Source organism: Taudactylus pleione, unplaced genomic scaffold, assembly GCF_031769625.1.
Source record: "Taudactylus pleione unplaced genomic scaffold, aTauple2 ptg001624l, whole genome shotgun sequence".
In the NCBI taxonomy this organism is placed as follows: domain Eukaryota; kingdom Metazoa; phylum Chordata; class Amphibia; order Anura; family Myobatrachidae; genus Taudactylus; species Taudactylus pleione.
The window spans coordinates 498,635-524,321 of record NW_028286021.1 but is presented as its reverse complement, the minus strand read 5'-3'; the positions used below and the strand labels follow the sequence as shown (position 1 = coordinate 524,321).

Genomic DNA, 25,687 nt, shown 5'->3' with positions numbered 1-25,687 from the left:
GAACCCCGTCCTACCTACATGGTGCTATGTGCTTCCCTAATGGAGACGTAATTCTAATTCTAATGTAAATGCCGGGGGGTCAGAGGGTTCTAAAAAAGAAGATTAAGGAACTTCCGATCAGATAATTTGGGCCGAGGATTAGAGGAAATTCCGGTGTGATGTCGATGGTAAATATCCCTGTAACCTGGAGTCCTATATTAGTCGCTTATTGTTCTGTTTTAGAGAGTGGGCGAGCGGAATATTCCAATTACCTACATACAGTAACACTACTGAGGCATTTACTTCTGTTTAACCAAAACTTCCCTGCAGTGGTAACGACTTCACTGAGCGCGGCGTTCACCTGCATTGATTTACAATGAGAAAATAGGGCTAAATGCACTAAGTGGGCTGCAATTTAAGCGGCGGGGGATCCGAGGAGATAAATATTTATCGAGTTGGACACTGTGTCTGAAGATATATATGTCTCACTTCTAACGTTACGTGCTCCAGCCAGCCCGTCCGTCTTTAAACGAAACCGATGTGAGCACCCAAAGCAATCTAATGGCTTTCTGTGCGCACAGGCTGGGGAGGCTGATTTCAGCTGGTCTGTCTGTGTCTCCTTCTATCAGGGCCGCATGTACTAATCAAAGTGAATGGGAGTCCTGGGCTGCTGCCGTGTGTGTGACTGGGAGCATGAAGGTTCCATTTACATTGGCTGGTTGCAGGTAGCAGACTAAAGCACCGGCATCACCTATTTAACCAGCTCCAACTTAATTTGAGTTTCTTTATGAGGACAACAGTGTAAGACAAAGCAGCCTGTGAGGTATAATACAGACTGATGTTTAAATTAGTTTACAATTTGCTTGTCTTCATTGAGTGCTAACGCTGAACAAAGCCATTCAGAAATGTCAGCTGCGCTGCTCGCCGCTGTAACAAATTGTTGCCCGAACGCCGCACACCTAATGACTTCAAATTAGCTCCACTGCGATATTGCCTGACATTTCGTTACGATTGTTAGCAACATAGCTGGCGTATCATGACCAATAAATTGGTTTCAGTTGGGGCTGGGAAAGGGACTACCATCAATTTGATTAACGAAATTACTGCGGCATCCAGCGGATAAAGACAAACTAGTTTAGAGAAGTCGGCAGAAGTTGAGCGCAGCAGAAGCACAAACTACTGGAAGTGCTGGTTGCGCAGACCCCTGGCACCCGCCGGGCATTGGGGGTAAACCCTTCATAGACGCGGCTGGTTCCTGTTGAAAGTTCTCTAGTGTTTTGTACAATAGTTGGTCATTAAATTGGAGGATAACAGCGTCACATACACTTCGTTTCTGTGTGTGATATTTCAAAAACTGCACCCATTAATTTTCTCTGGGTCTCCTGGGATCGGTGCGCCCACTAATGTTTTCGGAAGAATACCAGGGGATAATGATATAGGTGTCTATTTAAAGATAAGTGAAAAATTAGCAACGAATATCTTGCTGTTTTTCTCAACTTTTCTCGTGAAAATATTATTTGGATTTATCTATTTAATAATGTCTGCTGGGACAGATGGAGATGTCTTTTGCATTCGCAGTTTGCGCCTGTGCAGTGCGTCCGTGTGACTCGCAACGGCAGACATCGTTCTGAAATGAAAGAGTCAACACGCGCTGCACACACTCTGCCGGAGCAGAGTGGAGCCAAATGGGCAGACCGAGAGGATCATGGGAGAGAGAAGGAAGAGATCATTTCTAGAGATGAGGTGTCCATCAATGGTTACCATTGATGGGTCCAATGGTGATTATCATCAATGACACAAAAACCATCTATGGTGAACCATCAATGACCGCCAATTAAAAATGGGGGTGGGGCTCAGTGGCAATTGGGGGTGGGGCTAAGCTATGTCCCATTTAAAAATTATATATTGGCTTCCAAATGGTCATTGATGGTGGAGAACCATCTGCTCTCTGCCATTGAAGGCAATAACATCAGCCATTGACAGCTAACCATCGATGATGGTCAACTATTGATGGCCGATGGCCATCCTAGATAATTCTCTACCCTGCTTCTCTGTGGAGCGCTGGCAGGTCAGTATAGTATCTACAGTTATGCTTTTAGCGATAGAGTTGCAATGTACTGTCAGTGGATTGTACTGTCATTGGATTTACTGTCATTGGATTTACTGTCATTGGATTGTACTGTCATTGGATGCACCATCATTGGATTTACTGTCATTGGATTTACTGTCATTGAATTGTACAGTCATTGGATTGTACTGTCATTGGATTGTACTGTCATTGGATTGTACAGTCATTGGATTGTACTGTCATTGAATGCACTGTCATTGGATTGTACTGTCATTGGATTGTACTGTCATTGATGTGCTGTCATTGGATTGTACTGTCATTGAATGCACTGTTATTGGATTGTACTGTCATTGGATTGTACTGTCATTGAATGCACTGTCATTGGATTGTACTGTCATTGGATTGTACTGTCATTGGATGTGCTGTCATTGGATTGTACTGTCATTGTATTGTACTGTCATTGAATGCACTGTCATTGGATTGTACTGTCATTGGATTGTACTGTCATTGATGTGCTGTCATTGGATTGTACTGTCATTGAATGCACTGTCATTGGATTGCACTATCATTGGATTGTACTGTCATTGGATTGTACTGTCATTGGATGTGCTGTCATTGGATTGTACTGTCATTGGATTGTACTGTCATTGGATTGCACTATCATTGGATTGCACTATCATTGGATTGTACTGCCATTGTCCCCTAGATTGTATGCTCCTAGGAGCAGGGTCCTCCTCCCCACTGTCTCACAGCCTTCTTCTCTAGCACTTCTATGACAGCCTTCACCTTCAGAGCTATACTGTGCATGGAGAGTTGTGTTGCTAATTGTTACTTGTGTTCTGTTTATAATGTGGCTACTATATTGTAATATAATGTTCTGTGTACCCCTTACTGTATGTACGGCGCTGCGGACCACTTGTGGTGCCCTATAAATAAAATGGAATAATAATAATAATAATTGGATGCACTGTCATTGGATTGTACGTATTTGGATGCACAGTTATTGGACTGTGCTATCTTTGGATACACTGTAATTGGATGTTACTGTCATTGGATGCACTTTCATTGGATGCACTGTTATTGGATTGTGCTGTTATTGGATGGTACTGCCATTGGATGTATTGTCATTAGATGGTACTGTCATTGGATGGTACTGTCATTGGATGCACTGCCATTTGATTGTACGTCATTGGATGCACAGTTATTTGACTGTGCTATCTTTGGATACACTGTCATTGGATTGTGCTGTTATTGGATGCACTGTCATTGGATGGTACTGTCATTGGATGTATTGCCATTAGATGGTACTGTCATTGGATGGTACTGTCATTGGATGGTACTGTCATTGGATGAATTGCCATTGGATTGTGCTGTGTTTTAATCCGCTGTGAAGAATAATTTCATACAGACTTAGCAAAAAAAAAATAATTCCACAAAATACTGAAACCTTTCCCCTAAACTAATAAACACCTTTTTCAATCTCTTGGAAATGTGTTCCTGCCATCTGCACAAAGCAAACAATTACCTATATTATTTCCAGAAATATGTTATGTCATGTTTATATTACAATATATCCGTCTCACTACTTCATTTCCCAAAGCGCAAGTATCGAGAAAGTATTTATTGAGTGACTGCTGCGGCAGAGTGATGGGGCCGTTGTAGAAAGCATGTTTCTGCCCACAAATCCCAATAAACCTTTTATTTCTTCCACTCCCTCGTGATTGCTTTAGAGGAGTAACGCAGCAGAGGTGACAGATTTGCAGTATGGAGGAATTCCTGAAGTTTTGGAGCCGCTTGTGAAATATTATTGTACAATAAAAGAGCAAAGTTGTTAAATAGAGAATCAGAAGGCGGCAGCTGCTGTTCGCAGGATAAACGCTACAGTCACGGACATATATCCCCAGCCGTTCAGCTGGACGCCTTTACTAAAAATATTGCAGAATTTGTGTTATGGTTTAAACATGAGCCTTTTAGTATTTTTTATTTTTTGATGACATCTTTACAAGGAAAGGACCCTTAGAAAACGTCCCGATGGTCGCCCTGACACCTCAATCTACAACCAAACCCCCTACTGTAGAGGCATGCCATAGCTCTTAATAAAAATGAGTTTTAAACAAAATGATCATATATCTTTATAAATGCTGGAGCTAATAATGGTTATACAGGCAGAACAGAGACATACTGTACAGTAGATGGACAATTGTTTGTCCCATGTAAATGAAGTAGAGAGATTTCCCATCTCCTCTGTCTCACTGAAGCTCCATCTACTGCTGTCATAGTAACACACAGGAAGCGGCCTGTCCTGTTACCCAATCACAGACTTCCTATTGCTAATTATAATTGGAGAGAACTTCAGTAAAGCCAGAGGTGACACATTCGGTGCAGCCCCTTTGCTGCTTTTTGTGGATGTAACATGGCAGCTTGGGGTCCCCATCTGCAGGACCCATATGAGCTGTACATTCCTTCTTTTGCCACAGTAGCCTTACCCTGGCCTTGGGCATGTGCCATGTCTGGCTAGAGTAGTTGTTAATAAGGTCATACATAATAGGTCATTATTACTGTAAAGTTACGTTGAATGTTTTTTGTTTTGTTTTTATTAGACAATAAGCTGCCACCATCACAGACATCATTCAGCCGGTATGTAGTCAGGAATCTGGTGGTCGAAATGCCTGACTGCCGGCTTCCCGACTGTGAAATCCCAGCATGGGACTAATGATAGGCGTCTAAATACTGACGTCTATCATCAGGCCCACGCCGAAATCCCGACGCCCGGCATACCTAACGTAGGTAAGCCGGGCGTCGACACCTGTTAGCCGCGCGTGGGGGGGGGGTAGATTTGGGGACTCCCAGGGGGGACTTATCCTGATGAATAGGGCCCTTAATCATATTTCTGCCTAGCTCCCACATTTCTTATCATCTGACGTCCCCACAATCATCATGGGTGACTTCAATATTCCTTTTGATAGTTCACAATCCCCTCAAGCCTCCAAAATACTCTCTCTAATCTCCTCTCTTGGCCTCTCCCACTTGGCTGACTCCTCTACTCATCAGGAGGCCACTGCCATGATCTTGTATTTATCAGACTATGCTCAGTTTCTGAATTCATTAACGCTCCTTCTCCTCTCTCAGATCATAACCTTATCACCTGGACTCTCTCCTCAATTACTTCTAGCTCAGTGTCACTGAAGTCTACCAAACCTCCTCAAACCCGCACAAACATTAACGCTATTAATTTCTAACAACTGTCCACATCTCTACCACAGCTACTCTCACCCATTTCTACATTCTCTACTGATGAGACACAGCATCACATCTTATCCAAACTCAAGAAAAAGCCCTCGATGAAGTGGCTCCAGCTACTCATCGCACTACACATAGACTTAGATGTCAACCGTGGCATTCTAAAGTAACAAGACTCCTACAAAAACTCTCAGGGAAAGTAGAACGTCATTGTGTAAATCTCGTACTCCAAGTGATTTCCTCACTTAAACATTTTTCAACCATCGAAAATTTGTGGACACTGCCAAGCAAACATATTTCTAATCTTTTATCTCTCCTCAAGCCTCTAACCCCAAATTACATTTTAATACATTTAAATTACTACTTACTCCTCCCTCATCCAAACCATCTTGCTTCCTATTTCAAGGACAAGGCTGATAAGATCTGAAATGAAATGGTGGCTCTTCCTTGACCAGTGACCTTCTCAATTCCCTACCTGAACCCTCTGGCACCTTCTCTTCACTTGATCCCAAAAAATGAAGATAAAGAATCTACACTCATCTCCTACTCTACTACATCTCATATTGATCCTATACCCTTACAAATCAGTAAAGCTCTGTCTCCTGTGCTCATCCCAAACTTAACTAAAATCTTTACATCATTATTCACACATGTAGTGATTACTACTAATCTGAACCCCCCCCCAGAATTCTGACCCTAACTCTCTCTCAAAGTACCCTCACATCTCCCAGCTCCCATGTTTCTGCACCCGTCTCACAAACTTTCTTCACTCGCACAACTTATTGGACCCACGTCAGTCTGGCTTTCGTTCCCAAAACTCCACAGAGACAGCACTGACTAAGGTAGTGAATGATCCGGTCACTGCCATTACTCACTTCTTATTCTTCTAGATCTCTCTGCTGCATGTGACACCATTGACCACTTTCTTCTCATACAAACACTACAATCCCAAGGTCTTGAAGACACAGTTCTTTCTTGGTTCTCATCCTAGCTATCTAATCGCTCTTTCTCTATTCACTTTTCCGAATCCACCTCCTTCTCGCTACCTCTATCAGTTGGAGTACCGCAAGGCTCAGTCTTAGGGCCTCTGCTTTTCTCAATCTATGCCACCTCTCTTGTCAAACTTATCAGCGCCTTCGGATTTCAATATTATCTGTATGTGGATGATACTCAAATCTACCTATCCTCCCCAGATTTATCACCATCTGTATTGCTCTGCATTACTGAATGTCTTAAAGCATTTTCATCTATGATGTCATCTCGACACCTCAAACTTAACTTTCCAAAATAGAACTAATATTATTTCCACCAGTTCAAAATACTACCAACCTGATATCTCTATCACTGTTGATATCTCGACAATCAACCCTACCCCACAAGCCCGGTGTCATTATGGACTCTGAACTGTCCTTTGTTCCCCACATTCAATCTGTTTTTAAATCATGTTACATACACCTAAAAAATATCCATAATACAACAATATTTTACACATAAACTAATCCATGCGCTCATTACTGTATCTCCCATATTGGTTATTGCAATGGTCTCCTTACTGGTCTTCCCCAAAACAGACTCTCACCCCTACAATCCATTCTGAATGCAGCTGCGAGGCTGATCTTCCATACTGTCTGCTGCTCCGCTCTATCAATCCCTCCATTGGTTACTTGTATTCTACCGAATTCAATATAAAATTCTTTCACTTACACATAATGCTATTAACCAAACTACACCAACATACATCTCTTCAATTACCTCAAAATATCTCCTAGATTGACCTCTCGGATCAGCACAAGATCTGGTCTATCATCCACACGTATAACCTGCTTCCAGTCACGGTTACAGGGCTGTATTCGGGCTGCACCAACTCGGTGGAATGCCCCCGTGCACAACGAGACTTTCCTCTAGTCTCCAAACCTTCAAGCGTTCCCTGAGAACTCACCTCTGCAGGCATCTTATCATATTCTAGAGCCACTCACATGACCTTCATAAACTAATCTACCCAATTCCCCTCTACACAGTGCACACATAATGTTACATATTTTCATTTCCATCAATTTCCCATCATGCCAACTGGAGGACAACATTGCTGTGTGATAGGATCATACATCCCACGAAAAGCCTCTGCAGTCTGACTCCTATTTCCCCATAGAGTGTAAACCTGTGAGCAGGGTCCTCGTACCTCTGTCTGTCTGTTATCGCGAAGTCTTGTTTTATTACTATTTTGCTCCCAATTGTAAAATGCAGCAGAAAATGGTGGCGCTATATACGGTAAGTAAGCGATAATAAATAAATAATAAAACATTTCTGCCTTCGCTGTGTGTAGTTAGCATTCGTATGTCAGACAAATGTGCCAACCGTGCATTCATATGTCACTTTCTAAACAAATGTAGTGTCTAGAAACATCAGATGGCTATGCTACAGTGTATTACACAGAACAATTCAGCACGATAAACGCTGGTTTTCATATCGGTGTCGGAGAAGTCTGTAGACCAACACAAGTAATGGAACACATAATATTTTGGTCCTGATCTTGCAGCTCGTGCACAGGTACAAGATAATCTTTATTTGAGTGTCCCATGCGTTTTCCTAGCGTAACACTGAGGGACGTCAGAGACTTACATACGTACATCTGACATATCATTGGCATTTCAAAGGAGGCTGACGGACACAATGAATTAGTGATACAAGACTGTAGAAGATGGATGTTAGTAACACTTTTGTATGTACCCTGGGCTGCTGTGTCCTAATTGTACTCATGATGACGTTGCCATACCTGGAATATGCTTGGCCCAGCCTATGATCACAACCAGCTCTCGGTCAGCTAGGTCACATAGGGTGGTCAGGGCCTTGATGTCACTATCGGGAATGGTTGGGTCTGGCATGGCGTAGATTTTCTCCGGCTCAGCCACCAGCAAGTGCGAGACAATCTTGTTATCTGTAAGAAAGAGATTACAGCATTGGCGTGATCAATAGCAGGATCTCTTTGTTTCCAAAAATACAGCAATCATCTGTGCATCATCCTACTTGAGAACCCTCCATACATCATAAAACGGTACGAGAGACCTGGGCTTCCTGAGAGGCAGAGTTTAAAAATATCACCGTGAAAGCCGCAGTTTATTACATGCTCCAAGTAATACCGGTCGCTGTCATACTGATACTGTACATCTATCTTTTTTTTTTTTCCCAAGCATCTGAGTTATTAGGAAATCATCTAGTTTTATGTTGCAGCTGTGATGTCATGTAAAAAGTATTAAATGAATAAAATTATCACACGTTCTGTAACAGATACAATGTTAACAAACGAGTCACAGATTACCTATACCATGTGGCTCATCTCATAATAAATAAATGTACACTATTATATACAGGGTGTTTATGCAGGACATTAGGCTGGTTGTTTGAGAACAAGTTGCATCCTGAGGTTATTTTATGCTTATTGCCAGTAACATCAGTATGAAAACGAGACGGAGGAGGCAGGTTAGGCAGACAATCTGATAGTGAATAAAGAAACACTACTAATGGTAATTATCATGTTTTCCAACAGTTTAAATGATTATTTTGATCATCTGAAGCACACAATAACTATTTAGTGATTCGTCTTGGAACCGATTGGTGGTTTCATAGTTGCATGAATTATAATACTTTTATTGACAGTATTATGTGGGCCCATTAGCCTATCATAGCACGGAATGGGAGGGTCTTAAGAGTTCAAAAAAGGTAGGGTCAGGTTCACTTACTTCTTTTTTTCTTCAGGATTCCCCAACAAACCTTTCCCTTTCTGTGTTATTGTACAGTACGTCCTGTGGTGATTGGTGTATTATTCATTTTATTCACTTTCATGAGGTATTAGCAGGGTTTAGCTGGGCTGAAAAGCCTCAGCGGCCAAAAGGGGGCGCAAGTGGTTGCCGTGGGGCACCTTTCCTTTTGCAGGACGAGCTGTCGCTGCCCAAAGGGGGGACCTGGGCTTCTCCATTCAGCTTGGGCCCCGGTAGTGCTAGGCTGATAGCGAGGGGAGTGTAAGCTTGCGCAGCTCAGTTTGCGTACGCCCCCCACTGTTAGTGAAGGACATATTGGCTAGAGCAGAGTTTTGCGGTGATTTCTTTGGCCAAAATTCACTAAAAAGCTGTCACCTTATTTAAATTCCAACAGCTGTGCCTGGTCTCGTTATTTCCTGTTATTGATTGCGTTAGTTATTATAAATTCAGGGGTAAGTAATCTGAAGGTCCTCAGGCTATAGACAGCTTATTGTTTTTATTGGGAGTTGTTTTGCCCAAATCATTAACAAAAACAAGAGAAACAACAAACGTACAGTAACGTTTTTTTGTTTTTGTTTTTTAATTGAGCAGACACAAATAGTTATGTGACGTGGAATACTAGCAGCATCGTATTATTAATCGTCTCTGATATAAGCGCATTAGTGGGATGACCGTAGGACAGATCTGCATAAGATGCCATTAAAGCACATAAACATATTTATATTATACACAATATACTGTAGATAGAGCTGGAAAAGGGTAATATTCCAGAGATTTCATTCGGTGCCACCCTGGGCAGATTTGTGCTTGGTAGGAAGGCATGTGTCTATGTTTACCTAGGAACTAATGATACAAATGTAAATATAATTATTACATTGTTGTATTAAAAAAGGACACATTTCAGCAAATTATTGGGTTACAGTAGGTCAGTGCCCTGAATCAGCTGTGACCGAGGCAGGAAAAAAAGTTTCACAACTTAATTGTCTTAAAATTGTATGTTTAAGCAACCAATGAAAGGACAGAACACGCGCTGAGCGCACAGTCACTACATGTACAGCATGTTGCTGTAACTGAGTGCTATGACTGAGAACAGCGGCCCAAACGAGGGCACAGGGCTGACATTCCTACGCCACCCATTCGGGAAGCAATCGGGAAGTCGACTGCCTATATGCCGGCAGCCGGCTTCCCGACTGTCTTATCCCGGCAAGGGTGAAATGCCGGGCGTCTAGATGTAGACGCCCGCATTTCCCCGATGCCGGGAGACCGGCGCCCGGCATCACGATCGTAGTGATGCCGGGCGCCGCGAGCGGACAGCCGCGGGGGGGAGGGTTAGGTTTAGGGCTCCCGGGGGGGACTTAGGGTTAGGCACCCCCCCCGGGAGGGTTAGGGTTAGGGGGAGGGAGGGTTAGGGTTAGGCACCCCCGGGGGGGACTTAGGGTTAGGCACCTCCCCGGGGGACTTAGTGTTAGGCAGCGGGGAAGGGGGTGGTTAGGGTTAGGCACTTAGAGGGGGGATTAGGGTTAGGCACTTGGGGGGGAAGTTAGGGTTAGGCACCCCTAAGGAGGGTTAGGGTTAGGGGGGTTAGGTTAGTGGATACTTACCTATCCACGATCGGGATTTCCAGCGCTGTCGGGCTTCCGCTGCGTCGCACTCCTGTCGGGCCGCCGCTGACGGGAATCGAACCGCCGGCCGCATGGCCGTAGTTCATTCCCATTCCCACCCATTCAGCTGCTGTATATACCATAATTCTGCTCTAGAACTGTACAATGATTACATTTGTATCATGTTATGTTATTAGAAGGCATGGGTACCGCACGGAGACATTATAGCAGGATCATCCACTGTCTAATCTAAGCTCCTGCCTAGGACCCTGTGACACTGAAGAGCCCAGATTACCCTCACCTGTTACTTTTTTATTTCCCATAGAGGTGGGAATGGGGCCCAAACCAATATCCTGGCAGGGACCCCCTGGGGGTTTATTCCAGCTCTGGCAGTCACACTACTTATCACAGTGGGCTGTGAGGCTCGGGCCTCGTCCAATGAGTCTGTCAGATGCAGGAAAGAATCTGGTCACCTGTACCGCCACGTACAGGGGTACAAGCATTAGAGCAGGGGGTCCCTCGCCAATGCACCCAGGTACAAGTGTATAGGTACTGGGCATGCTTGGAATCATACCCCCATTTCTATGTCCTATGCAGGAAATAAGGATTACGTTAAAATCCCCTAAATATTTTTATTACAACTTTTAGAATGGAAATATAACAATTTATATTTAAGGCATTTTATTTACTTATTTGTACAAATCTTTAGCAGTAAAGTTTACAGAAGACAAATGTTCCATGTGTACTTTCCTGACAGCAGAATGAGACTTTTCGGTCCATAAAGGTCTTTTTGAGTTAAATGCTTTCATCTTTCCTATTTGTGCAACAACAGCCTCCTGATAATGCTCTGACCTCCCCCCCCTCACCCCCTCCTGTTGGAATTGGACTGGGAGTACTGGTATTGAGGGCATGGACTAGCCATGGGCGCTGTGTCTACATAAGATGGGCCTATTTAATGTTTTCCTAATTGGAATCAATAAGTCCTAGTTTCCTGCTGTATCTCTTTTGTGTACAAATAGTCACACAGAAATCATGGAAAAACCTTAGCGACTGCGCTGGGGAACAAGGGAACCTTGTACAGACGTCCCACGCCATATTCCCGCAATATTACTGACGCTGATGTAGATTTGGCAAATGTATCACAAGGCAAATGTGAAAACGTGGATTGCTTGACATAGTACGTGGCTAATTAGGTATGCCGGGCGTCTGTAATGGCGTCACAAGTATCTGGTCAGGGCTTAGTGGAATTGGTGTGGTTATCTCCTTACAGGCTCCTGCTCCATAATAATCTCAACTTCTGCAGCGCAGACATCAGAGATGGCTACTGCAGCTCGCGTCTCCCCTAATCGCTTTTTCATAAGTGACGCTGTCAACAATGACAAAACTCAGTGAATGAAAAGAGGGTAATCTCTGCATCACGGAATCCAGCGAAATTAAACCTCTAATGAAATTAAGCATTACGGTTTCCTAAATTTTATAGTATTATCGGAAAGTTTTCATTATAATGCATCAAATCTGCTTAATGCGACCCTAAAATGTATTTACAGAATGGTGGAACAGCTTAGTCAAGCTGAGACGTGGATGCCAGATTGGACAATTGAAGGTATAATCAGCATAATGTTTTTTGGAAAGGCAAAGGGAATCTATTGCCATTTGTTCACTTAAGCCTTAATTTTATGTAAAACTGGTTGTTTTCTCCTTTGATAAAGCTAAAATATCCTTTTGCGCACAGTTTAAAATCTGTTGTGTTTTGTATGGCAGAAGCTGGTGCTTTCCATACACCCAAACACACAGTGAAATAACTAGTGACCCCTCTGGGGGCATTAACACAATATCAAATACATCTTGTTACTGGCCCAGCTGTGCCATTGTTGTACTGTATCTATGCTGATTGTACAGTAATTGCGTAACACAATGCTATTAGGTGCAGGCCATGGTCTGCAATCCACATTGCACCACATTGTATGAAAGTAACTTATGTATATGCATAACTATACTTATATTATATATATATATATATCTTATATACACACACACACAAACAGACATATATATATATATATATATATATATATATATATATCTTATATACACACACACACAAATAGACATATATATATAATTATTATTATAAAATTGATGTAACTTAGGTCATCATGCATGTTTGAAGCTGTGCCATGTGAACGTCACATCTAATGTGCACAGCATGCACCCCAGGACCCACTGACCCAGTGCGTGCGCCCTGCATGTTGGGTGTGACGGGCATGTGACTGGGAATAGCGGTGGTGAGCATATTTATCAAGCCTTGGATGGAGTTAAAGTGAACAGAGATAAAGTCCCAACCAATCCGCTCTAAATTGCCATGTCACAGACTGTGTTTAAAAAATGACAGTTAGGAGCTGATTGGCTGGTAGTTTATCTCAGTTCACTTTATCTCCATCCAAGTAAATATTAAATAGAGCCCAATACAATGTGTAAAAAAGGGGGGCATGCATGGAAGGGAGAGGGTGAGGTAGAGAAGGGGCGGGGACAGGGGAAGATGCGGTAACCTAATATACTAGTTACATGTGTATATATATAAATAAATCTGACTGCTGATAATACATATGTCATCATGTAATGACACTTGGTGTGACCTCTGACCCCTCCCACCAGTGTCAGAGACGTAGGGATGTTACAGGAAAGAGTAGGGAGCAGCGATAGAGGGAGGCAGTGTGGGATGGAGAGGGAAAAGTGGGGAGGAAGTGTTAGGGATGTGGGGTGGCGGTGGAGAGAGAGTAGGGGTGTATAACGTGGACCAGGGTGGGCCCCCTCTATACCGCAGGTTATAGGTGAGGATGATGACAATATTAGGTACAATGCTCTTTGTGGGATGAATTCTCTGCTATTCTCATAGCTCCAGGGTATATGATCTATTTGTGCTGGACATTGTCATGTAAGGACATGGTAAGAAGATACATGAGGGTTCGCTGTCTTTCTGCAATTTGGGAGAGGTGGAGGCAGACACTGTACTGTGGGAACTAAGACGCCTCATGGGAGGGACTCTCACTACCTAGGAACTAATGATGACCACAGACCACCAGTGAAATTAAATATACAATTTATTGTGTTGTTTCTTTCATATTTAGCCACTGTGTCTTTACTAATGTATCTCAGAGCAGCTAAACCTCAAGTGATATAGTGTGTTGTGTGTACCCAGGGTTTCTGCATTTTAGCTACAGACACCACTGCAGGCTAACTATAGATATACTGTAAGGCAGCTACAGACACCACTGCAGGCTAACTATAGATATACTGTAAGGCAGCTACAGACACCACTGCAGGCTAACTATAGATACACTGTAAGGCAGCTACAGACACCACTGCAGGCTAACTATAGATATACTGTAAGGCAGCTACAGACACCACTGCAGGCTAACTATAGATATACTGTAAGGCAGCTACAGACACCACCGCAGGCTAACTATAGATATACTGTAAGGCAGCTACAGACAACACTGCAGGCTAACTATAGATATACTGTAAGGCAGCTACAGACAACACTGCAGGCTAACTATAGATATACTGTAAGGCAGCTATCAGACAACACTGCAGGCTAACTATAGATATACTGTAAGGCAGCTACAGACACCACTGCAGGTTAACTATAGATATACTGTAAGGCAGCTACAGACAACACTGCAGGCTAACTATAGATATACTGTAAGGCAGCTACAGACAACACTGCAGGCTAACTATAGATACACTGTAAGGCAGCTACAGACATCACCGCAGGCTAACTATAGATATACTGTAAGGCAGCTACAGACAACACTGCAGGCTAACTATAGATATACTGTAAGGCAGCTACAGACAACACTGCAGGCTAACTATAGATACACTGTAAGGCAGCTACAGACATCACCGCAGGCTAACTATAGATATACTGTAAGGCAGCTACAGACAACACTGCAGGCTAACTATAGATATACTGTAAGGCAGCTACAGACATCACCGCAGGCTAACTATAGATATACTGTAAGGCATCTACAGACAACACCGCAGGCTAACTATAGATATACTGTAAGGCAGCTACAGACACCACTGCAGGCTAACTATAGATACACTGTAAGGCAGCTACAGACAACACCGCAGGCTAACTATAGATATACTGTAAGGCAGCTACAGACAACACTGCAGGCTAACTATAGATATACTGTAAGGCAGCTACAGACAACACTGCAGGCTAACTATAGATATACTGTAAGGCAGCTACAGACAACACTGCAGGCTAACTATAGATATACTGTAAGGCAGCTACAGACATCACCGCAGGCTAACTATAGATATACTGTAAGGCAGCTACAGACACCACTGCAGGCTAACTATAGATACACTGTAAGGCAGCTACAGACAACACCGCAGGCTAACTATAGATATACTGTAAGGCAGCTACATACACCACTGCAGGCTAACTATAGATACACTGTAAGGCAGCTACAGACAACACCGCAGGCTAACTATAGATATACTGTAAGGCAGCTACAGACACCACTGCAGGCTAACTATAGATTATCTGTAAGGCAGCTACAGACACCACTGCAGGCTAACTATAGATTATCTGTAAGGCAGCTACAGACACCACTGCAGGCTAACTATAGATATACTGTAAGGCAGCTACAGACAACACTGCAGGCTTACTATAGATATACTGTAAGGCAGCTACAGACACCACCGCAGGCTAACTATAGATATACTGTAAGGCAGCTACAGACACCACCGCAGGCAAACTATAGATATACTGTAAGGCAGCTACAGACACCACTGCAGGCTAACTATAGATATACTGTAAGGCAGCTACAGACACCACTGCAGGCTAACTATAGATATACTGTAAGGCAGCTACAGACACCACCGCAGGCTAACTATAGATATACTGTAAGGCAGCTACAGACACCACCGCAGGCTAACTATAGATATACTGTAAGGCAGCGACAGACACCACTGCAGGCTAACTATAGATATACTGTAAGGCAGCTACAGACAACACTGCAGGCTAACTATAGATATACTGTAAGGCAGCTACAGACACCACTGCAGGCTAACTATAGATATACTGTAAGGCAGCTACAGACACCACTGCAGGCTAACTATAGATATACTGTAAGGCAGCTACAGACACCACCGCAGGCTAACTATAGATATACTGTAAGGCAGCTACAGACAACACTGCAGGCTAACTATAGATATACTGTAAGGCAGCTACAGACACCACCGCAGGCTAACTATAGATATACTGTAAGGCAGCTACAGACAACACTGCAGGCTAACTATAGATATACTGTAAGGCAGCTACAGACACCACTGCAGGCTAACTATAGATATACTGTACGGCAGCTACAGACACCACTGCAGGCTAACTATACATATACTGTAAGGCAGGTACAGACACCACCGCAGGCTAACTATAGATATACTGTAAGGCAGCTACAGACAACACCGCAGGCTAACTATAGATATACTGTAAGTCAGCTACAGACACCACTGCAGGCTAACTATAGATTATCTGTAAGGCAGCTACAGACACTACTGCAGGCTAACTAGATATACTGTAAGGCAGCTACAGACAACACTGCAGGCTAACTATAGATATACTGTAAGGCAGCTACAGACACCACCGCAGGCTAACTATAGATATACTGTAAGGCAGCTACAGACACCACTGCAGGCTAACTATAGATACACTGTAAGGCAGCTACAGACAACACCGCAGGCTAACTATAGATATACTGTAAGGCAGCTACATACACCACTGCAGGCTAACTATAGATACACTGTAAGGCAGCTACAGACAACACCGCAGGCTAACTATAGATATACTGTAAGGCAGCTACAGACACCACTGCAGGCTAACTATAGATTATCTGTAAGGCAGCTACAGACACCACTGCAGGCTAACTATAGATTATCTGTAAGGCAGCTACAGACACCACTGCAGGCTAACTATAGATATACTGTAAGGCAGCTACAGACAACACTGCAGGCTTACTATAGATATACTGTAAGGCAGCTACAGACACCACCGCAGGCTAACTATAGATATACTGTAAGGCAGCTACAGACACCACCGCAGGCAAACTATAGATATACTGTAAGGCAGCTACAGACACCACTGCAGGCTAACTATAGATATACTGTAAGGCAGCTACAGACACCACTGCAGGCTAACTATAGATATACTGTAAGGCAGCTACAGACACCACCGCAGGCTAACTATAGATATACTGTAAGGCAGCTACAGACACCACCGCAGGCTAACTATAGATATACTGTAAGGCAGCGACAGACACCACTGCAGGCTAACTATAGATATACTGTAAGGCAGCTACAGACAACACTGCAGGCTAACTATAGATATACTGTAAGGCAGCTACAGACACCACTGCAGGCTAACTATAGATATACTGTAAGGCAGCTACAGACACCACTGCAGGCTAACTATAGATATACTGTAAGGCAGCTACAGACACCACCGCAGGCTAACTATAGATATACTGTAAGGCAGCTACAGACAACACTGCAGGCTAACTATAGATATACTGTAAGGCAGCTACAGACACCACCGCAGGCTAACTATAGATATACTGTAAGGCAGCTACAGACAACACTGCAGGCTAACTATAGATATACTGTAAGGCAGCTACAGACACCACTGCAGGCTAACTATAGATATACTGTACGGCAGCTACAGACACCACTGCAGGCTAACTATACATATACTGTAAGGTAGGTACAGACACCACCGCAGGCTAACTATAGATATACTGTAAGGCAGCTACAGACAACACCGCAGGCTAACTATAGATATACTGTAAGTCAGCTACAGACACCACTGCAGGCTAACTATAGATTATCTGTAAGGCAGCTACAGACACCACTGCAGGCTAACTAGATATACTGTAAGGCAGCTACAGACAACACTGCAGGCTAACTATAGATATACTGTAAGGCAGCTACAGACACCACCGCAGGCTAACTATAGATATACTGTAAGGCAGCTACAGACAACACTGCAGGCTAACTATAGATATACTGTAAGGCAGCTACAGACACCACTGCAGGCTAACTATAGATATACTGTAAGGCAGCTACAGACACCACTGCAGGCTAACTATACATATACTGTAAGGCAGCTACAGACACTACCGCAGGCTAACTATAGATATACTGTAAGGCAGATACATACACCACCGCAGGCTAACTATAGGTATACTGTAAGGCAGCTACAGACAACACTGCAGGCTAACTATAGATATACTGTAAGGCAGCTACAGACAACACCGCAGGCTAATTATAGATATACTGTAAGGCAGCTACAGACACCACTGCAGGCTAACTATAGGTACACTGTAAGGCAGCTACAGACACCACTGCAGGCTAAGTATAGATATACTGTAAGGCAGCTACAGACACCACTGCAGGCTAACTATAGATTATCTGTAAGGCAGCTACAGACACCACTGCAGGCTAACTATAGATATACTGTAAGGCAGCTACAGACACCACCGCAGGCTAACTATAGATATACTGTAAGGCAGCTACAGACACCACTGCAGGCTAACTATAGATATACTGTAAGGCAGCTACAGACACCACTGCAGGCTAAGTATAGATTATCTGTAAGGCAGCTACAGACACCACTGCAGGCTAACTATAGATTATCTGTAAGGCAGCTACAGACACCACTGCAGGCTAACTATAGATATACTGTAAGGCAGCTACAGACAACACTGCAGGCTAACTATAGATATACTGTAAGGCAGCTACAGACACCACCGCAGGCTAACTATAGATATACTGTAAGGCAGCTACAGACACCACCGCAGGCAAACTATAGATATACTGTAAGGCAGCTACAGACACCACTGCAGGCTAACTATAGATATACTGTAAGGCAGCTACAGACACCACTGCAGGCTAACTATAGATATACTGTAAGGCAGCTACAGACACCACCGCAGGCTAACTATAGATATACTGTAAGGCAGCGACAGACACCACCGCAGGCTAACTATAGATATACTGTAAGGCAGCGACAGACACCACTGCAGGCTAACTATAGATATACTGTAAGGCAGCTACAGACAACACTGCAGGCTAACTATAGATATACTGTAAGGCAGCTACAGACACCACTGCAGGCTAACTATAGATATACTGTAAGGCAGCTACAGACACCACTGCAGGCTAACTATAGATATACTGTAAGGCAGCTACAGACACCACCGCAGGCTAACTATAGATATACTGTAAGGCAGCTTCAGACAACACTGCAGGCTAACTATAGATATACTGTAAGGCAGCTACAGACACCACCGCAGGCTAACTATAGATATACTGTAAGGCAGCTACAGACAACACTGCAGGCTAACTATAGATATACTGTAAGGCAGCTACAGACACCACTGCAGGCTAACTATAGATATACTGTACGGCAGCTACAGACACCACTGCAGGCTAACTATACATATACTGTAAGGCAGGTACAGACACCACGCAGGCTAACTATAGATATACTGTAAGGCAGATACATACACCACCGCAGGCTAACTATAGGTATACTGTAAGGCAGCTACAGACAACACCGCAGGCAAACTATAGATATACTGTAAGGCAGCTACAGACAACACCGCAGGCTAATTATAGATATACTGTAAGGCAGCTACAGACACCACTGCAGGCTAACTATAGATATACTGTAAGGCAGCTACAGACAACACCGCAGGCTAACTATAGATATACTGTAAGTCAGCTACAGACACCACTGCAGGCTAACTATAGATTATCTGTAAGGCAGCTACAGACACCACTGCAGGCTAACTAGATATACTGTAAGGCAGCTACAGACAACACTGCAGGCTAACTATAGATATACTGTAGGGCAGCTACAGACACCACCGCAGGCTAACTATAGATATACTGTAAGGCAGCTACAGACAACACTGCAGGCTAACTATAGATATACTGTAAGGCAGCTACAGACACCACTGCAGGCTAACTATAGATATACTGTAAGGCAGCTACAGACACCACTGCAGGCTAACTATACATATACTGTAAGGCAGCTACAGACACTACCGCAGGCTAACTATAGATATACTGTAAGGCAGATACATACACCACCGCAGGCTAACTATAGGTATACTGTAAGGCAGCTACAGACAACACTGCAGGCTAACTATAGATATACTGTAAGGCAGCTACAGACAACACCGCAGGCTAATTATAGATATACTGTAAGGCAGCTACAGACACCACTGCAGGCTAACTATAGGTACACTGTAAGGCAGCTACAGACACCACTGCAGGCTAAGTATAGATATACTGTAAGGCAGCTACAGACACCACTGCAGGCTAACTATAGATTATCTGTAAGGCAGCTACAGACACCACTGCAGGCTAACTATAGATATACTGTAAGGCAGCTACAGACACCACTGCAGGCTAACTATAGATTATCTGTAAGGCAGCTACAGACACCACTGCAGGCTAACTATAGATATACTGTAAGGCAGCTACAGACACCACTGCAGGCTAACTATAGATATACTGTAAGGCAGCTACAGACACCACCGCAGGCTAACTATAGATATACTGTAAGGCAGCTACAGACACTACCGCAAGCTAACTATAGATACACTGTAAGGCAGCTACAGACAACACTGCAAGCTAACTATAGATATACTGTAAGGCAGCTACAGACACCACTGCAGGCTAACTATACATATACTGTAAGGCAGCTACAGACACCACTGCAGGCTAACTATAGGAATACTGTAAGGCAGCTACAGACACCACTGCAGGCTAACTATAGATATATTGTAAGGCAGCTACAGACACTACTGCAGGCTAACTATAGATATACTGTAAGGCAGCAACAGACACCACCGCAGGCTAACTATAGATATACTGTAAGGCAGCTACAGACACTACCGCAAGCTAACTATAGATACACTGTAAGGCAGCTACTGACAACACTGCAAGCTAACTATAGATACACTGTAAGGCAGCTACAGACACCACTGCAGGCTAACTATAGATATACTGTAAGGGAGCTACAGACACCAACGCTGGCTAACTATACATATACTGTAAGGCAGCTACAGACACCACTGCAGGCTAACTATAGATATACTGTAAGGCAGCTACAGACACCACTGCAGGCTAACTATAGATATACTGTAAGGCAGCTACAGACACCACTGCAGGCTAACTATACATATACTGTAAGGCAGCTACAGACACCACTGCAGGCTAACTATAGGAATACTGTAAGGCAGCTACAGACACCACTGCAGGCTAACTATAGATATATTGTAAGGCAGCTACAGACACCACTGCAGGCTAACTATAGATATACTGTAAGGCAGCTACAGACAACACTGCAGGCTAACTATAGATATACTGTAAGGCAGCTACAGACACCACTGCAGGCTAACTATAGGTATACTGTAAGGCAGCTACATACACCACCGCAGGCTAACTATAGATATACTGTAAGGCAGCTACAGACACCACTGCAGGCTAACTATAGGTATACTGTAAGGCAGCGACATACACCACCGCAAGCTAACTATAGATATACTGTAAGGCAGCTACAGACAACACTGCAGGCTAACTATAGATATACTGTAAGGCAGCTACAGACAACACAGCAAGCTAACTATAGATATACTGTAAGGCAGCTACAGACAACACTGCAGGCTAAGTATAGATATACTGTAAGGCAGCTACATACAACACAGCAGGCTAACTATAGATATACTGTAAGGCAGCTACAGACAGCACTGCAGGCTAACTATAGATATACTGTAAGGCAGCTACAGACACCACCGCAGGCTAACTATAGATATACTGTAAGGCAGCTACAGACACTACCGCAAGCTAACTATAGATACACTGTAAGGCAGCTACAGACAACACTGCAAGCTAACTATAGATATACTGTAAGGCAGCTACAGACACCACTGCAGGCTAACTATACATATACTGTAAGGCAGCTACAGACACCACTGCAGGCTAACTATAGATATATTGTAAGGCAGCTACAGACACTACTGCAGGCTAACTATAGATATACTGTAAGGCAGCAACAGACACCACCGCAGGCTAACTATAGATATACTGTAAGGCAGCTACAGACACTACCGCAAGCTAACTATAGATACACTGTAAGGCAGCTACTGACAACACTGCAAGCTAACTATAGATACACTGTAAGGCAGCTACAGACACCACTGCAGGCTAACTATAGATATACTGTAAGGGAGCTACAGACACCAACGCTGGCTAACTATACATATACTGTAAGGCAGCTACAGACACCACTGCAGGCTAACTATAGATATACTGTAAGGCAGCTACAGACACCACTGCAGGCTAACTATAGATATACTGTAAGGCAGCTACAGACACCACTGCAGGCTAACTATACATATACTGTAAGGCAGCTACAGACACCACTGCAGGCTAACTATAGGAATACTGTAAGGCAGCTACAGACACCACTGCAGGCTAACTATAGATATATTGTAAGGCAGCTACAGACACCACTGCAGGCTAACTATAGATATACTGTAAGGCAGCTACAGACAACACTGCAGGCTAACTATAGATATACTGTAAGGCAGCTACAGACACCACTGCAGGCTAACTATAGGTATACTGTAAGGCAGCTACATACACCACCGCAGGCTAACTATAGATATACTGTAAGGCAGCTACAGACACCACTGCAGGCTAACTATAGGTATACTGTAAGGCAGCGACATACACCACCGCAAGCTAACTATAGATATACTGTAAGGCAGCTACAGACAACACTGCAGGCTAACTATAGATATACTGTAAGGCAGCTACAGACAACACAGCAAGCTAACTATAGATATACTGTAAGGCAGCTACAGACAACACTGCAGGCTAAGTATAGATATACTGTAAGGCAGCTACATACAACACAGCAGGCTAACTATAGATATACTGTAAGGCAGCTACAGACAGCACTGCAGGCTAACTATAGATATACTGTAAGGCAGCTACAGACAACACTGCAGGCTAACTATAGATTTACTGTAAGGCAGCTACAGACAACACCGCAGGCTAACTACAGATATACTGTAAGGCAGCTACATACAACACTGCAGGCTAACTATAGATATACTGTAAGGCAGCTACAGACAACACCGCAGGCTAACTATAGATATACTGTAAGGCAGCTACATACAACACCGCAGGCTAACTATAGATAAACTGTAAGGCAGCTACATACAACACCGCAGGCTAACTATAGATATACTGTAAGGCAGCTACAGGCAACACTGCAGGCTAACTATAGATATACTGTAAGGCAGCTACAGACAACACCGCAGGCTAACTATAGATATACTGTAAGGCAGCTACATACAAAACTGCAGGCTAAATATAGATATACTGTAAGGCAGCTACAGACACCACTGCAGGCTAACTATAGATATACTGTAAGGCAGCTACAGACAACACCGCAGGCTAACTATAGATATACTGTAAGGCAGCTACAGACAACACCGCAGGCTAACTATAGATATACTGTAACACAGCTACAGACACCACCGCAGGCTAATTATAGATATACTGTAAGGCAGCTACAGACACCACTGCAGGCTAACTATAGATATACTATAAGGCAGCTACAGACAACACTGCAGGCTAACTATAGATAAACTGTAAGGCAGCTACATACACCACTGCTGGCTAACTATAGATATACTGTAAGGCAGCTACAGACACCACCGCAGGCTAACTATAGGTATACTGTAAGGCAGCTACAGTCACCACCTCGGTCTAACTATAGATATACTGTAAGGGAGCTACAGACAACACCGCAGGCTAACTATAGATATACTGTAAGGCAGCTACAGACACCACTGCAGGATAACTATAGATATACTGTAAGGCAGCTACAGACACCACTGCAGGCTAACTATAGATATACTGTATGGCAGCTACAGATAACACCTCAGGCTAACTATAGATATACTGTAAGGGAGCTACAGACACCACTGCAGGCTAACTATAGATATACTGTAAGGCAGCAACAGACAACACCGCAGGCTAACTATAGATATACTGTAAGGCAGCTACAGACACCACTGCAGGCTAACTATAGATATACTGTAAGGCAGCTACAGAAAACACAGCAGGCTAACTATAGATATACTGTAAGGCAGCTACAGACAACACTGCAGGCTAACTATAGATATACTGTAAGGCAGTTACAGACACCACCGCAGGCTAACTATAGATATACTGTAAGGCAGCTACAGACACTACTGCAGGATAACTATAGACATACTGTAAGGCAGCTACAGACAACACTGCAGGCTAACTATAGATATACTGTAAGGCAGCTACAGACAACACTGCAGGCTAACTATAGATATACTGTAAGGCAGCTACAGACAACACCGCAGGCTAACTATAGATATACTGTAAGGCAGCTACAGACAACTCCGCAGGCTAACTATAGATATACTGTAAGGCAGCTATCAGACACCACTGCAGGCTAACTATAGATATACTGTAAGGCAGCTACAGACACCACTGCAGGCTAACTATAGATATACTGTAAGGCAGCTACAGACAACACTGCAGGCTAACTATAGATATACTGTAAGGCACCTACAGACAACACCGCAGGCTAACTATAGATATACTGTAAGGCAGCTAAAGACAACACTGCAGGCTAACTATAGATATACTGTAAGGCAGCTACAGACACCACCACAGGCTAACTATAGATATACTGTAAGGCAGCTACAGAAAACACTGCAGGCTAACTATAGATATACTGTAAGCCAGCTACATACAACACCGCAGGCTAACTATAGATATACTGTAAGGCAGCTACATACAACACCGCAGGCTAACTATAGATATACTGTAAGGCAGCTACAGACAACACCGCAGGCTAACTATAGATATACTGTAAGGCAGCTACAGACAACACTGCAGGCTAACTGTAGATATACTGTAAGGCAGCTACATACAAAACTGCAGGCTAACTATAGATATACTGTAAGGCAGCTACAGACACCACTGCAGGCTAACTATAGATATACTGTAAGGCAGCTACAGACACCACCGCACGCAAACTATAGATACACTGTAAGGCAGCTACAGACACCACCGCAGGATAACTATAGATATACTGTAAGACAGCTACAGACACCACCGCACGCAAACTATAGATACACTGTAAGGCAGCTACAGACACCACCGCAGGATAACTATAGATATACTGTTTGGCAGCTACAGACAGCACTGCAGGCTAACTATAGATATACTGTAAGGCAGCTACAGACAACACCGCAGGCTAACTATAGATATACTGTAAGGGGGCTACAGACACCACTGCATGCTAACTATAGATATACTGTAAGTCAGCTACAGACAACATTGCAGGCTAACTATAGATATACTGTAAGTCTGTAAGGCAGCTACAGACAACACCGCAGGCTAATTATAAATATACTGTAAGGCAGCTACAGACAACACCTCAGGCTAACTATAGATATACTGTAAGGCAGCTACAGACAACACCGCAGGCTAACTATAGGTATACTGTAAGGCAGCTAAAGACACAACTGCAGGATAACTATAGACATACTGTAAGGCAGCTACAGACAACACCGCAGGCTAACTATAGGTATACTGTAAGGCAGCTACAGACACCACCGTAGGCTAACTATAGATATACTGTAAGGCAGCTACAAACAACACTGCAGGCTAACTATAGATATACTGTAAGGCAGCTACAGACAACACCGCAGGCTAACTATAGATATACTGTAAGGCAGCTACAGACTACTCCGCAGGCTAACTTTAGATATACTGTAAGGCAGCTACATAAAACACTGCAGGCTAACTATAGATAAACTGTAAGGCAGCTACATACAACACCGCAGGCTAACTATAGATATACTGTAAGGCAGCTACAGACAACACCGCAGGCTAACTATAGATATACT

The 25,687-nt window shown here is 43.5% G+C and overlaps 1 protein-coding gene across 5 annotated transcripts in view; it reads right to left on the bottom strand.

Annotated features, from left to right (window-relative positions):
- ESRRG (estrogen related receptor gamma) overlaps positions 1 to 25,687 on the bottom strand; it is a 523,236-nt gene that overhangs the window by 73,526 nt on the left and 424,023 nt on the right. For all 5 annotated transcript variants that reach the window (XM_088464267.1, XM_088464263.1, XM_088464266.1 and 2 more), the window contains one exon: positions 8,061 to 8,222. In XM_088464267.1, coding sequence (XP_088320393.1) covers positions 8,061 to 8,222 — 162 coding nt within the window. The remainder of the gene's footprint in view (positions 1 to 8,060; positions 8,223 to 25,687) is intronic.